This window comes from Myotis brandtii, unplaced genomic scaffold, assembly GCF_000412655.1.
Source record: "Myotis brandtii unplaced genomic scaffold, ASM41265v1 scaffold486, whole genome shotgun sequence".
NCBI lineage: Eukaryota > Metazoa > Chordata > Mammalia > Chiroptera > Vespertilionidae > Myotis > Myotis brandtii.
This window is the reverse complement of record NW_005368569.1, coordinates 1,092,330-1,106,160: the sequence shown is the minus strand read 5'-3', so window position 1 is coordinate 1,106,160 and position 13,831 is coordinate 1,092,330. Positions and strand designations below refer to the sequence as shown.

Genomic DNA, 13,831 nt, shown 5'->3' with positions numbered 1-13,831 from the left:
CCTTGGTTGTGGGCACATCCCCATTGGGAGGTGTGCAGGAGGCAGCTGATCGATGTTTCTCTCTCATCGATGTTTCTAGCTCTCTATCCCTCTCCCTTCCTCTCTGTAAAGAAATCAATAAAATATATTTAAAAAAAAAAAGAATATCCAGAATAGCCCTAGTTTATTTGGCTCAGTGGATAGAGTGTCAGCCTGTGGACTGAAGGGTCCCAGGTTTGATTCCAGTCAAGGGCACATGTCCAAGTTGTGGGCTTGATTCCATTGTGGGGCGTGCAGGAGGCAGCCGATCAATGATTCTCTCTCATCGTTGATGTTTCTATCTCTCCCTCTCCCTTCCTCTCTGAAATCAATAAAAATATATTTAAAAAAAGAATATCCAGAATAGGCAAATCTGTATAGGTGTAGATTAGTGGTTGCTTTAGGGTGGGGATGGGGATAGGGGGATGTGAAGGCCCAAGGGATTATAGCTAAGGGGTGCAGTTTCTTTTGGGGGTTTATGAAAATGCTCTAAAATCGATTGTGGTGATGATTGCTCAATTCTGTGACTACATTAAAAGCCATTGAACTGTAGGCTTTAAATGGGTGAATTGCATGGTATGTGGACTTAATCTTAATAAAGCTGTTTAAAAACAAGTAAAACAAAAAACTTGGACCAACCTCCATAAGGGACTTGGGTGGTGCCTGTTAAGTAGTAGAAGAGCAAGCAAATACTTATGGATATATACAGAATAGGGGGAAAGTAGTTTTACAGTTGTTTGTAATGCAACAATTAATAAATAATAATACAAGGATAAACTGTTTCACGTACTCACAACTGTAAACCTACTTTTGCCCCACCCTGTACATTGGCAAATACAAAGTAAATGAACAATTGCAGTGGGGTGGAATCAGTACCCTGCTGGGGAAGTGCAGGCTCCTGTGACAAGAGCACAGGGAGGGCGGCTTCCTGGAGAAATCTGGGATGTCTAGGTTGAAGCCTTTCAGGTGAGCAGGCTTATTAACAAGGCAAGATGAGGGGCAGGAAGAGTGTACCATGATGGGGCAAGCAAGCCCTGCCTTGAGTCTTCAGTGCAGAGCGAGAAGTTAGGTGGCAGAAGTGAGGCTGGAGAGGGGAATAGACTCCAAGGGCTTTGTGAGCCAGCTCTAGGGTGTTGGAATTTCCCCTAACGGAGAGCCCGTAGTGGTGGATTTATGTCTTAGAAATCACTCTGACTGCACTATGGAGAATGGATGGGAGAGGGGCAAGACCAGGGGCAGGAAGCCTGTGAGGGGGGCAGTTTTAGTGTCTGCATGAGAGGCCAACATGTCCTGGATCTGAGTGGTGTCAATGACGAGAAAGAGAAGTGGGTAGAATTTAGTAATATTTAGGGCATTTAATTGAGAGGATAAAGGTGGCTGAAATGAGGGGACAGAAGAAAAAGTCAAGGATGAGGCTCAGTTGTGTTGCTTGGATATCTGGGTAGTTGGTAACCCCAAGAGCCCTGGAGGAGAAACAGATTTTGAGATGTTGAGTGAATAGGATCATGCTGTTCAAAAGGAGTGTCTAGTCCGTCAGCACTTGGAGATATGGGGGTCTGGGGGGGAGGGGAGTGCCATGTAAATCACTGGCCTCAGCTTAGAGATGGCAGGCAGGGGGCTGGAGAAGGTTGTTCAGGGAGTGTGTTTCTAGAGCAAGGAGAAAAGGGCCTAGAATGGAATCCTGTGGAGTGATGTTTGTATAATGATGCTTGAGGAGGTGGTGGAGGAGGAGGTTTTAAGGAGACTCAGAGGAAATAACCAGAAACGTAGGTGTTAGCTATAGCAATTCATCTGCTTATTCAGCTGCTGTAAGTCAGCATTTATTGAGGTTCCATATGTCCTGGGTGTATTCAGAGACAAGTGAGACTTAACTGTTGACATCAAACTTAAACCATGGCCATCACCCCAGTACAGTCTTCTGAAACAAGAGGCCCCTTTCTTGTAGGCCGCTGACCGTCTTATTTTCTTACAGATAGATTGTTCTTCCTTAGCACTTTTACAGGCCCTGGAGTGCCTCCCAAGGTCACCCTCCTGTATTAACCAGGCCCAAAAGACCCAGGTCTAGCAGTCAAGCCTTCTGTCCATGGTGGGTGTATGGCCTGAACTGGATACTTCAAGGCTGTCAGGGGGCAGAAGGCAGAAGGAAGGAAAGGAGGGAACATGTCATATGCTGAGGGTTCAGCAAATTGTACCCACACACCAGGCATAGAAACACAAGAAAATCACCCCCGCTCTGTGGGTGAGACTAAGCAGCAGTCCTCTTCCCATCTGCTTTGCCTTCACAAACATGCCTTTTTTTCTTCTTCTTTTTGGTTCTCTGCAGCTTTGAATACATGAGGAAGAAGTGTGGGAGACAGGAGGAAAGGTAAGGTTGGAAGAGGACAAGAGGAAAGGAGGAGAGTGGCGGTGGGGTGGGGAGCGGGGGGTGAGCCTCCAGTGACCACCAACACAATAAATCAGATCCTGGACTACCTCAGCCTGGCCCCTTTTTTCTACAGTGCACTCTTATCAGTTTCCTCCCAGGAAGAGTCCAATGATGACAGCCAAGGCATGGCTGTGGCCTTGGTGGACTTGATTGATGGGGTACTGGGAGGGTGTCAGAGGCCTGGGAGGCCCACTTCCTTCTGTTCACCCCACAGAGGCTTACACAGGCTACACAGGACAGGCGGGCACAGACTTTCCCTACCCAGCTGCCTTTGAATCAGATGGTATCATCAACCTCCCGTCAGCTGGCAGAAGGCTCCTGACTCTAAGGAGTGTGGGGCAGTAGGAATGGATGCCTCCCTGAACCTGTATGACAGCAGGGTGGGGAGTGAGCAGTCCTGAGAGCAGCAGCTTTGCCCTGTGGGAGGCACCTGTGAAGCTGTGTGTGTTGAGGGAGGGGATGTTGTACAGGAGGGTGGACAGGGACTCTCCCTGCCCTCTATCATCTTGCAGACCTGGGCATGGGCCTGGATGTAGGAGGCCATCCAGTCTGACTTCAGGTTGCTGATGAAGAGGGATTGAGTAGTTTGATCCACACTGCTCTAAAGTAGGTAGGCTTGATGGGGCAAAGGATTAAGGCTCTTTTTTGTCTTGGCTTTGACAGTCCTTTACCTGGCTATGCTCACAGTACCTGCCCTGACCCTTGGCTAGGGTTGAATGCTAGGCTGTGGCCTGAGGACTCTCCGTATAGGGGATAGAAACTTAAGAGCCCTATCCATTTCTAGCATTGGCAAGCAGTGATATAGGGCCACTGTGACAGTTCCAGATGACCCTCAACTGGGATGATTTTTCCACCCTACATTTCTCGACTAGGCTGTCCTCTCCTGTGGATTGAGCTGTGTGCACTCCTGCCAGCCCAGTCAGCCATCTGCCCTTTCCCAGAACCTGGTCAGCCAGTGTTTACTTCCTCTTTCCCCACCACACAGGCTGTGCTTTGGATGCAAGTGGACAGTCCTGCCCTACCAGTGGGGCCCCAGGGTTGGTTCTTGGACTGCAACCCTCCTGCAGGGGACCTTGAAGCAGGCCCAAGCTGTGGCCGGCTCTGGGTGCTGGCTTGGTCTCTACCACTTGTTTGCCTTCTCTACCCTCTGCCATCCCAGCCAGCCTACCACCCCAAAAAGCTGAACTACACACCATCCCTCCCATGACACCCTTCACAGTTACAGAGGGAGCACAGAGCTGTGCCTAAGTGCTGAGGGCTGTCTGCCCGCCCGCAACCCCACCCGACTGGAATGAGCCACCTGCATCCACACACAGGTGTTTCCTGTGCTCCTTCCTGTTGCCGTTTCTTTCTTTTTTTTTTTTTCTGCTGCTCAGCGTGGCTTCCCCAGCAGGTGGTTAAGGGCCAGCCAAACCTCTTATACACATCTCCAAAACACTGGGGGGCGGGGCTCCCTGGGGATCTGGGTCACCCCCCCACAAGGAGGAACTGTTGGCACCTCATTAGCTCTGCCTGAGCGCAGGTGCACTTTCCCCCCCGTGTGTCACGGTGGACTCCAGGGTTGGGGAAGGCCCTGCCTGTGCACCGTCTCCCTTGCCTCTGGATAACGAAAGCTCTGGAGTGAGAAGGGAAGGGTGGAGGGCCAGTTTCTCCAGCCTTGGGTGTGGGCCTCCCTCAGGCCCTCCTTAGAACAGGCCTGCCATCCTGAAATCCCACCCCACCCTCCAGTTCCTCCCATAGAGCTCTTTGCCTTCTGGGGTTAACACACTTAACATGTGGCACCTCTGGGGACGAGATGAACCCTCCCTGGAGCCCTGCTTCCCAAAGCAAAACAGGTCAGCTGGCTGTGGAGGACCACGGGGTTCAGTCAGGGTTGTTTTTACAGAGAGGAGGTGGCTTGGGTAGAGGAGGGACTTGTTATTTAGGGTCACTGGGCAGCCATCCTGGTCTCCTGCCGCGCAGGCCCTAGCTCTTCCCCTCTGCAAGGATCTGCTCTCTCTTACTACCCAGCCCTCAAGGAGCTCCTAGTGCTGTGCCCTCTGTAGGAAGCTGCCAGGGCTGAGGGGAAATCTAGAAGCCTGGCATTCTCGGACAGGGTTCTGCTGCCCCCTGGTGGCCAGGAGCTCCAGCCACCACCATGCCTTTTTTCTCTGCCTGCTTCTTCCCCTTTGCCTCCTGGCAGCAGGGTGCTAGCCGCTGGGGAGCCATTCCCAGGACTGGCACTCTGGGCCTTCTCTGGGCCAACTCCGTGGTTTGGCTCCAGCCTGGGCCCCTAGCTTCCAGGCCCAGAGCACGCCCAGCCAGCAGGCTGATCCTCAGCAACACGCCACCACCCTTTTTCTCTGCCCTCTTCTCCAAGCCCACTTCCAGCCCCTGGGCTCTCTTCCACCCAGATTTCCAGGGCAAAAGCACATGTCATTGTCACAGTTGGAGTGTGGGCATGTCAGAAAGGCCACAGCCAAAGGGTGCTGGAACCAGAAGATCAGGAGTACACTAGGCCAGGCCATGTAGGAAAGGCATTTTGCTTTTTTATTTTCTGTAAAACTCTGTAAATAAAATACAAAACCAAGGGAGGTGATGGGGCAGAGGCAGGATGGCCAGGCCCGGGGCACTGATCTGTGGCAAGTGTGCTGAGCTGAGGCTGGGAGGCACTTGACTGCAGGCACTGACTCTACCAACCCCAAGGGCAACTGAAGAATATATTAGATTTTCATGGATAGGAATACATGGGGGAGGGGTGTCTGGAACCAGCCCTCACCCTCCCTGCCACCTGGTGAGCCCTGAAAGTGGGGGGATGTGGCACTGAGAGCCAGTGTGTGGGGAGTTTAGAAGGCCGTGCTGGCCATGCTGCCGGGCCCGAAGATGCGGGGCAGGGCGTCCAGCGACTCTTCTAGCCGTCGGTGGGCAGACTGTCCCTCTTCCCCTGCAATGAGTAAGGATGGAATCAGGAGGAGCCCTAGCCTTGGTCCTCCCACCCTTGACCCCATCTCACCCCTACCCCCGTCAGCCAAAATGCCCCAGAACTCTACTTGACCTCTATCTCCCGGCCCCCAGCCTCACCACACTGTTGCAGGCTCTGCCGAGCAGCCTCCCTCACGACTTCTGTGTCCGTTTGGCACAGGTACACCAGGGGCTCAATGCCCTCAGGAGCCTATCAGAGGAGGAAGCACTGAGGTGGGCCCATTGGAGCAGATGGAAAAGCCCAGGGCCCAGGGTTGGGGGAGTCCCGAGGGGAGATAAAGGGGTTGGCAGGCAGGGATCACCTTGATGCAGCCTAAGGCCAGGCAGCCAGCCACTCTCGTCTGCACGTCCTCATCCTCGAGTTGGTTCAGGAAGCACAGTAGGGCCTGGGTAAGGGTAGGAGGGCACTTAGCCAGACGCTGGGAGCCTGGCACCCCAGCCTTTGCCTTCAAGGGAGCCCTGCCCCACTCTCACCCTTTCCCGGAAGGCAGGGCCTAGCGACAGGCTCCGGAGCTGGGTGCTGACAGCAGCCATGACCTTGTTGTTGCCATGGACGAGCAGGGAGCTGAGGGCCCGAAGCCCGTCCCTTCGTAGCCGCCCTTCAGGTGCCAACCTCAGGGCCTTGAGCACAACAGCCTGATCATCTGAGTTCAGGTTCTGCACCAGTAACACTGAAAGAAGGACCTTGGAACAATGTAGCAGGGCAAGGAGCTTCCTGGGGTGGGGTCTTCTGTACATTCATGTCCTCATCCAGACCTCAAGGCCCACACATACTGTTGGGCACTTGGTGATCGGGGCTACTGCCTCACCTTCCTCAGCGGTCTCCGTCACATAGGCCTCCATGGAGGGGCTGTCCAGGGTTTCCACATAACTCCAGAACTGGAAGACAGTGAGCTGCTCGCCAGGGCCTGGCTGGGGCCTCCTGGGCAGCTTCTGTCCCAGCATATCCTCCAGAAACTTGACACACACTGTGGGAAGCAGTGCCAAAGACCTCAGGGTTTGGGCGGACCCAATCCCTTAGAGGAAAGAGTGCTCCCACCCCAGGCTCAGGTCCAGGGGCCCCTTGTCCAAACCCTACCCATCTGGGTCCTCTTGCATCAAGGCACAAGCCTTTGCTATATCTTCTCAATGCTCAGCTCAGCACGTCTGTGTGAGCTGACCTGGCTTTCCCTGCGGTCCCATCACTGGGGATCTGAGAAGGGAGGGCAGAGGGGGCAGGCAGGCAGCCTACTCACCAGCCTCAGCTAAGCCTGGCTGGCGCAGGGAGAGCCGGGCACCGTACTGATTGCAGAAGGTGAGGAGCACCTGCTTCACAGGGCAGATGAAGGGGCTAAGTCCCTCTGTGCACTGGTCCCAGAAGGTCAGGAAGCCAGGCCGAGAGGCTGAGAACTGCACCACTGTGAGGAGGTGCAAGAGACCGTCAGCAACCGAGTAGGCAGGTGGGCAGACAAGTGTAGGTAGCGTAGAACAAGGAAGGAGCTTCAGGGCAGTCACCAAGCCAGAGCCCACAGGGCCTTTACCTTCCTGGGCAGAAGTAGCAGGGATTTCCCATCTCCTGCTAAGCTCGCATACCACCTCGAGCACTCGGGCCTCCCGCAGCAGTCGCTCCAGGGCCCATGCCTCCTGACAGCGTAGCGGCCCAAATGTGCCCAGTTTCTGGAGAATAGGGGTGGCCAAGTAGCTCAGATCTCAAGGTAGAACTTGGGGAGAGTGAAGCCCAGGGACTACAAGTCCCAGCATGCATTAGGAGAGATTAGAGGGAGCCAGAGTGTGGGAGGTGTTCAGTAAGAGCCAGATGCCAGGGACCTGGGGCATTGGGGAATGGAACTCAGAGCAGGTGTGGAGAGTTCCCTGAGGTAAAAGGAGCGTAGGGGGGAATGCCACTAGCCTCACCAGCAGGAGGCGGCTGCAGTAGTACAGGTGCTGGACCAAGGCAGTGTCCAGAGCTGGACACTCCGTGCTGAGGGGATGGGCACTGGGTGAGTTGAGGCTGTCTTCAGCCTTAGGCTCCAGGCTGCTTGGGGGCCTGAGAGAGAAATTGTGGCAACCACCTTAGGAGTACATATCACCATCTGGTCACCACTGTATTTTCATTAAGTCCCCCTCCCCCCCATCCCAGAAGGGAAGAACAGACGCACAGACAACAGACAGACAATGGGTAAGTTCACGGAGAAATTCCAGGAGGAAGGGGCTGGGACCAGCAGGTGTAGCAGTGGTCTTCAGAGTCCATCTGCCCTGTGCCACATCCAGCTAGGACTGTGGGGTTGCAAGGGGATGGTCTATGCAATGTGAAATGCAAGGGGCTGTGGCCCAAGGGGCTCAGGGCACAGGGCTGTGACCTGGGCAGCAGCAGATGGAGGAGGGGCCGGGCGTGACCCTCAACTTGGAATTTTCAAAGACCACTTGGTCACAGAGAGCTGAGGGGCCGGGCTCTCCAGGACAGCCGTGGGGAGCGCCTGAAAGGGCTCACGAGCGGATGGAGACTGGTGAGGGAAGCAGACATTGCAGGGCAAGCAGACATTGCAGGGTGGTCAGAAGCACTAGGGATAGATGGGGTTAGAAACAGGGCATCAAGGACACATGAGGAGTACATGGGAGGGATAAACACAGATGCACCCACAAGCAAGTCCACCCCTCCTGTCCTCTTCCAGTCTGGCTGCACTACTCATATGCTCCACCTGGCGCCACCTCATCTTTCTCCTTTCTTGCCTTACTCCTTCACCTGGCACTCACCTCACTTATTCCCCCTCACCTAACCCCATCTCACTTAGCCCCCGTCACCTGTCTCCAGGACCATCGTTGTCTTCATCTTCATCCTCGTTGAGGAAGCTGAAGCTCTCCAGGGCATGCTCCACAGTGATGCTAAGACTGGAGGCCCGGCTGCGAGTCAGGCCTTGTCTCTGCTGGGGTTGTGAAGGGAGTCAGAGCTGTTGCCACGGCCTGGCTGCCCTTCCTGTGCTGCCACAGCCCAGCCCGGCCCTCCTTACCATGAGCAGACTCTCCAGGCGGATCACCTCCTGCTCCAGGCCCTGCAGCTCTGGGAACTGGCCACGATAGTCATCCAGAGCAGCCATTAGGGCCCCCAGTGCCTCCTCCAGCCTCCTGTCTCCAGCTCCTCCCGTTGCTCCTGGAACTGGGGCCTGGGCAGTCGTGGCCAGGCTAAAGTCTGAATGCTGGGGCCCAACGGTTAAGGGTGAGGGAGGGAGGCTTGGGTTCTGAAGGATGGGCTCTGGGGGGCCTGGGGAAGGGCTTGTAGGGGGTTCCAAACTGGAGCAGGCAGGGCTTGGGTCGGAGGTGCTTGGGGCTATGGGATCTGCCTGAGTGCAGGGAGTGGAAGCTGGATGGCTATGGGACAGTGGGTTGGGGTCTGTGTGTGCAGAGGGGCTGGGGAGCGTGGCGAGGTCTAGAGAAGTGGAAGGGTTTACAGTTATAAGGGTGGGGCTTGTGACAGGGTGGGTGGGGCTTCTCGTGGTCTGGACTGGGTCCTTAGCATCGGTGGTTGGACTTACAGTAGTGTGAGCTGACATACTGGCTTTGGGAGTAGGGCTTGCGGTAGTGTGGGTGGAGCTTGTGGTATGGGTGGAGCTTGTGGTGGTGTGGGTGGGGCTTGTGGAAGTGTGGGTGGGGCTTGTGGTGGTGTGGGTGGGCATTGTGGTAGGCTGGGCTGGGCTCTGGGCGCTTGGTGTAGGGCCTGTAGTAGTGGGGGTAGAGAGTATGGGTTTGACGGTGGGGCTTGTGACAGTATTTGTCAGGTTTGTGACAGTGTGGCTGGGGCTTGTGGTCTGGACTGAGCTTGTAGTGTTGGGGCTAGGGCCTGTAGTAGTGGGGGTAGAGAGTATGGGCTTGATGGTGGGGCTTGTGACAATATTTGTCAGGTTTGTGACAGTGTGGCTGGGGCTTGTGGTCTGGACTGAGCTTGTAGTGTTGGGGCTAGGGCCTGTAGTAGTGGGGGTAGAGAGTATGGGCTTGATGGTGGGGCTTGTGACAATATTTGTCAGGTTTGTGACAGTGTGGCTGGGGCTTGTGGTCTGGACTGGGCTTGTAGTGTTGGGGCTAGGACCTGCAATAGTGAGGGTAGAAAGCACTGACTTGTGGGTGGGACTTGTGGTCTGGCCTGAGCCCATGGCAATGGGGCTAGGGCCTGTAGCAGTGAGGGTGGAGGGCTTGGGCTTGTGGGTAGAGCCTGTGACAGTGTGAGTGACGCTTGGAGCACTGCTGATAGGGCTTATGGCACTACAGGTAGAGCTTGAAGTGGTGTGGGCGGGACCTGGCAGTTCAGGAGAGCTAGAGTCTGGAGTCTTGTGGAGAGAGTTTAGATATGCAGATGGGACAGGGTCTGTAGATGTGTGAGCAGGGCCTATTGCACTGAGAGTGGGGCTTGTGGCAGAATGGCCAGGGCCCAGGGCAAGAGGGTCAGGACCAGGATGCTCCCTATGGGTGGGATCTGGGTGTGCAGGTGGGTTAGGTCCCTGGCTTTCTAGGCCCTCAGCCTCTACTGAAGCTTCAGCCAAGGCAGCATCCACACTGGCCTCACTGATGTGGCTGAGAGTCCGGCTGTAGGGGGCATGCCCATTGGCCAGGACTGGGGCCATGGCTCCCTCCTCATCCGTGGGCCCGGAGGTGGGGGTCTGAGGCCTACGGAAGGCAACTTGGATGGGCAAAGGCTCAGGCTGCTGCACCAGGGGCTTTGGGGCTGAGGAGTGGCGGGCACTGCCCGAGAGCTGCGGACTGGATGAATCGTCCGAAGATTCGGATGACAGGGACCATGCTGTCCCATTCTCCAGCTCCTCCTGCCGCCTCAGCATATTCTGGGAGAGAGGAAAGGGCATTTCAGGACCATTTTCAGACCCCTGGGGGATGGTGGGGCCGGAGCCTGGGTTGTGACTCACATAGAAGGCCTGTTCCCGAAGCGAGGGAGTGTCTGGTGGGCTCTGGCTATAGGTGGAGAAGCGCTTGGTGACTGTGGAGGCCTTGTTGACAGTAGAAGCAGCTGAGGGCTGGTCATCTTTGTCGAAGGGGCTGGGGAGGAAAGAGGCTGTTAGCAGATGCCACTGGCTCCTGGCCCTGTCCCCAAGCTCCTCAACCCCACCAACCTCCATGTGACTTCCAGGCTGAGTTTGATGGTGCCGAGGTCATTGATGTCCACAGCCACAACCTGGGGCAGGGCTGCAAACAAGTCCTTGGTCTCGCAGGAGACGCTGCCTACAACCACATGGTTGGCCAGGCCCTTCAGCTCTGTCACCTATAGCCAAGAATGCATCATGGGGTCACAAGAGTGTCGAGGTCATGAGATCATGGGAGATCAAAAGTCTGAATTTGCATAGAGGTTTTGCAATGGTCACGGGGTCATGGGGTCATGAGGTCATGAGGAGGTTGCAGGGATGGGAGTTCTCTGGGTAATGGGGCCATGGAAGCCTGAAACACCCTGTGAGCACGGGGATCAGAGAGGTCTAACTTTGTAGAGTCATTGAGGTCATGGGGATCACTGCCTCATGGGGACTTAGGGGGTCGAATAGGCACAGGGTCTGAAGATCATGGCATCACATATTCACAGGGCCATGGAGCCAGGAGGGGTGGGTCACAGGGTTGTAAGGGTCAAAAGGGGTTCACAGGGTCCTGGAGTTACAGGATCATGTGTCCTGTGGTCCTGGGCAGAGACATTAACCTTGATGGACAGGAATTCCGTGAGCAGAGGAAGAAAGACGGTTTCCTCACTGTCCCACACCTGCTTTCCACTACCCTCAATGCGGCCCCGTAGTTTCCAGCGCTGACGCCCGTATTTCATGCAGATCTAAGGGAACAAGCAGGATGAGGCAGCCCTTGGTGTTGTGACCCTGCCATCCCAGCCCTTCCCTGCACATCCTCATACCTCATACTGATCACCCACACACAGCCTGGCGAAGCCAGCCAGTCCTGGGAGTGGAGGGAAAGAAGAGCCATGTTGAGGGAGGGGTCTCAGGCACACACTTCCCTCTCCCTGCTACCGGTCTGCCCCCACCACTCAGTACCTTTCATCCGGAGATGGAACTCTCCCAGCTGTGCCTCCAGCTCACTCTCCAGCAGACACATGCTCTGGGAGGGACAGGCAGGGACAGGAGAGGGTCAACAATCAGTCCCCTCTCCCCAGCTCTGCCATACCCTGAGCCTCTGCCTCCTGGGCACCCATCCCTCACCTCTGTGTACTCTCGATGCCCACGAGTGGCCTCGGCCAAGCTGTCCCGGGCCTCACGGCTCCCTGGGGACCCGGTGGTGTAGGCACGGACCATGTTGTAGGCACCATCCCGGAGACGCCGCTGGACACAGTATGCCTCATATAGCTCGTCGATCTGGGCAGGTGAGTGGAGTGGCAGTGGGGGGATTGAGACTCACTACTGGCGTTGCTCACCCAGGGCCTAGCACCCCCATCTCCCTAAAACACCCAACCCCGAAACCCACACATGTATTCATGCATGCTGCATATGTACCTTGCTGGCATGGAACTCCAGCCGTCGCATGAAGCGTTCAATGGACTTGACTTGCTGGGGGAGAGGTGTGTCAGGAGGAGCCTGAGGCCCAGGGCCCTTTGTCCTCCCCCATGAGCCAACCTCTTCCAACACCATTCTCTATATACTCACCTTGTCTAAGTCATACAGGAAGCCCTGCAGGGGAAGATGAGAGGGAGCACTTAGAAAGTATGGTATGTGTTCCAGCAGGGCATTTGCTACTCAGACCCATCTAGCTCCTCTCCTTTTTTTTTTTTTTTTAATGTATTTTTATTGATTTTAGAGAAGAAGAGGGAGGGAGAGAGAGAGAGAAATATCAATGATGAGAGAGAATCACTGATTGGCTGTCTCCTGCACAGCCCCTACTGGGGATAGAGCCTGCAACCCAGGCATGTGCCCTTGACTGGAATCGAACCTGGGACCCTTCAGGGAACAGGCCAATACTCTATTCACTGAGCCAAACTGGCTAGGGCTGGCAGGCAAGCTCCTCTCCTTTACAGCCTTCCTCCCCCTCACACCATAATCCACAGCCACTCCAGTCAAAGCAGGGATTGACCAACCTTTCCACATGCCTGAACTTTGCTGGGTACTGGTGACAAAGATATGGTCCCCAAGACCCCTCCTGCACCCTTCCCCCCATTTCTTCCCTGGGGTTCCTCCCTTAGCCCACTCCCTTTCCTGCAACCCTGCAACCCCTAGGAAGACAGCTCTGTGCCACATGCGTGGTTCCCTCTACCAGGGAACTCCTATTCATCCTTCAAAACCCAGCAGAAGTGTCTCCTCCTTTGGGAAGCCCTGAGCTGTTCCCTAGGAAGAACCATGGCTCTCCCTCAATACCACTACAATATAATCTCCTGTTATTCATGTCTGTGGGGGTCCACCCACCCCACTGGAAGCTCACATGGGCAGGCACTGGGTCCCAGGCAGAAAGTGCACAGTCTGGGAAATGTGGGGATAGAAACTTCCCCAACCCTTTTCTAGGCACACCTAGACCAAGACAAACCAGAAAACAGCCTTGATGTCACCCAGGGTTGGCCCTGCCCAGCGCCCCCCTTCCTCCCCCCACTACAAGGGCAAAAAGCATTAGTAGTCCAGGGCATCCTCACCAACCCTTCACTCACCAGGCGGGAATTCCTCTTGGATTCCTTTATCTGCACTTGGAGTTTCTCCTGCTCCTGCTGGTGTACTTCCAAATAGGCCCTGGGAAAAGGGGTGACAACAAAAATTAGCTTACCTCTACAGCCTCCAGCTGCCCAGGGTGCGGGCAGTGGGGAGAGGGCGTGAGGCTGGGGAAGGTTCCCACTAGCAGAAAGAGGACGGGGGCTAGGGAGGGAGTTGCTTACGTCAGGCCCCGCTTGAGCGCAGCGTACACCAGGTCCAGCCGCTCTGGCTGCGGGACCTTGGGGGCTGGGTGCGCCACTGCAAACATCCTGGACACTCGAGAGAGCGCAGGGGCCTTCCGCGGGGGCCCCGGGGGACTGAAGGCCGGGAAGCTGCTGAAGAAGAGGCTGCACTCAGAAAGGGCCAAGAAGGAATCCCCCAAACCCTCACTGCACACTCAGCTCCAACCCAGTCCGACCCTCTTGACCCCATCAGCCCCCCTCTGCTGCGTACCTGGGCCCCCGCTCGTGGCTGCCGAGGACGCCTGCGAAGGACTGGCTCCTATTGACCCGGGCGCTGAGCAGGCGGCGCTGCGGCCGCACCGACAGGGACATCATGGAATGAGTCCGCGCGGGGCTCCCTGGGGGTGGCGAGGGCGGGTGTCCAGCGCCAATCGGGCCCTTGAACCCCCACCCCGCGGCCCGTCCTCCGTATCCTATTGTTGCCGGACACGGCCTGACAACGGGAGTCCGACAACCCCGCCGGCCACTGCGCTAATGACAGGGCTGCCTCGGGCGTCTCGGCCTTGGACTCTGCGTGGCCTCGGCTCGGCCCCCACTTCCTG

At 56.0% G+C, this 13,831-nt stretch overlaps 1 protein-coding gene and 1 long non-coding RNA gene across 6 annotated transcripts in view; one reads left to right on the top strand and one right to left on the bottom strand.

Moving 5' to 3' along the window:
- Nucleotides 1–836: 836 nt before the first annotated feature.
- LOC106727837 overlaps nt 837–13,831 on the top strand; it is a 16,289-nt gene continuing 3,294 nt past the window's right edge. The window contains exon 1 of the long non-coding RNA XR_001364089.1: nt 837–2,383. This is a non-coding gene — a long non-coding RNA (uncharacterized LOC106727837). The remainder of the gene's footprint in view (nt 2,384–13,831) is intronic.
- The window catches only part of FAM65A (family with sequence similarity 65, member A), a 25,500-nt gene continuing 16,767 nt past the window's right edge, over nt 5,099–13,831 (bottom strand). For 2 of the 5 annotated variants that reach the window (XM_014547808.1, XM_005876391.2), the window contains exons 2-22: nt 13,501–13,627; nt 13,230–13,382; nt 13,008–13,086; nt 12,019–12,042; nt 11,869–11,922; nt 11,578–11,730; nt 11,413–11,476; nt 11,274–11,317; nt 11,070–11,195; nt 10,498–10,646; nt 10,294–10,423; nt 8,392–10,212; nt 8,186–8,307; nt 7,298–7,430; nt 6,925–7,060; nt 6,640–6,801; nt 6,214–6,372; nt 5,879–6,075; nt 5,707–5,790; nt 5,504–5,594; nt 5,099–5,366 (exon numbers count right to left, since the gene is read on the bottom strand). In XM_014547808.1, coding sequence (XP_014403294.1) covers nt 5,269–5,366; nt 5,504–5,594; nt 5,707–5,790; nt 5,879–6,075; nt 6,214–6,372; nt 6,640–6,801; nt 6,925–7,060; nt 7,298–7,430; nt 8,186–8,307; nt 8,392–10,212; nt 10,294–10,423; nt 10,498–10,646; nt 11,070–11,195; nt 11,274–11,317; nt 11,413–11,476; nt 11,578–11,730; nt 11,869–11,922; nt 12,019–12,042; nt 13,008–13,086; nt 13,230–13,382; nt 13,501–13,604 — 4,083 coding nt within the window. In that variant the 5' untranslated portion in view covers nt 13,605–13,627 and the 3' untranslated portion in view covers nt 5,099–5,268. Of the gene's footprint in view, nt 5,367–5,503; nt 5,595–5,706; nt 5,791–5,878; nt 6,076–6,213; nt 6,373–6,639; nt 6,802–6,924; nt 7,061–7,297; nt 7,431–8,185; nt 8,308–8,391; nt 10,213–10,293; nt 10,424–10,497; nt 10,647–11,069; nt 11,196–11,273; nt 11,318–11,412; nt 11,477–11,577; nt 11,731–11,868; nt 11,923–12,018; nt 12,043–13,007; nt 13,087–13,229; nt 13,383–13,500; nt 13,628–13,831 lie in introns of those variants that run through there. The other 3 variants (XM_014547806.1, XM_014547807.1, XM_014547809.1) reach the window with 3 other exon arrangements.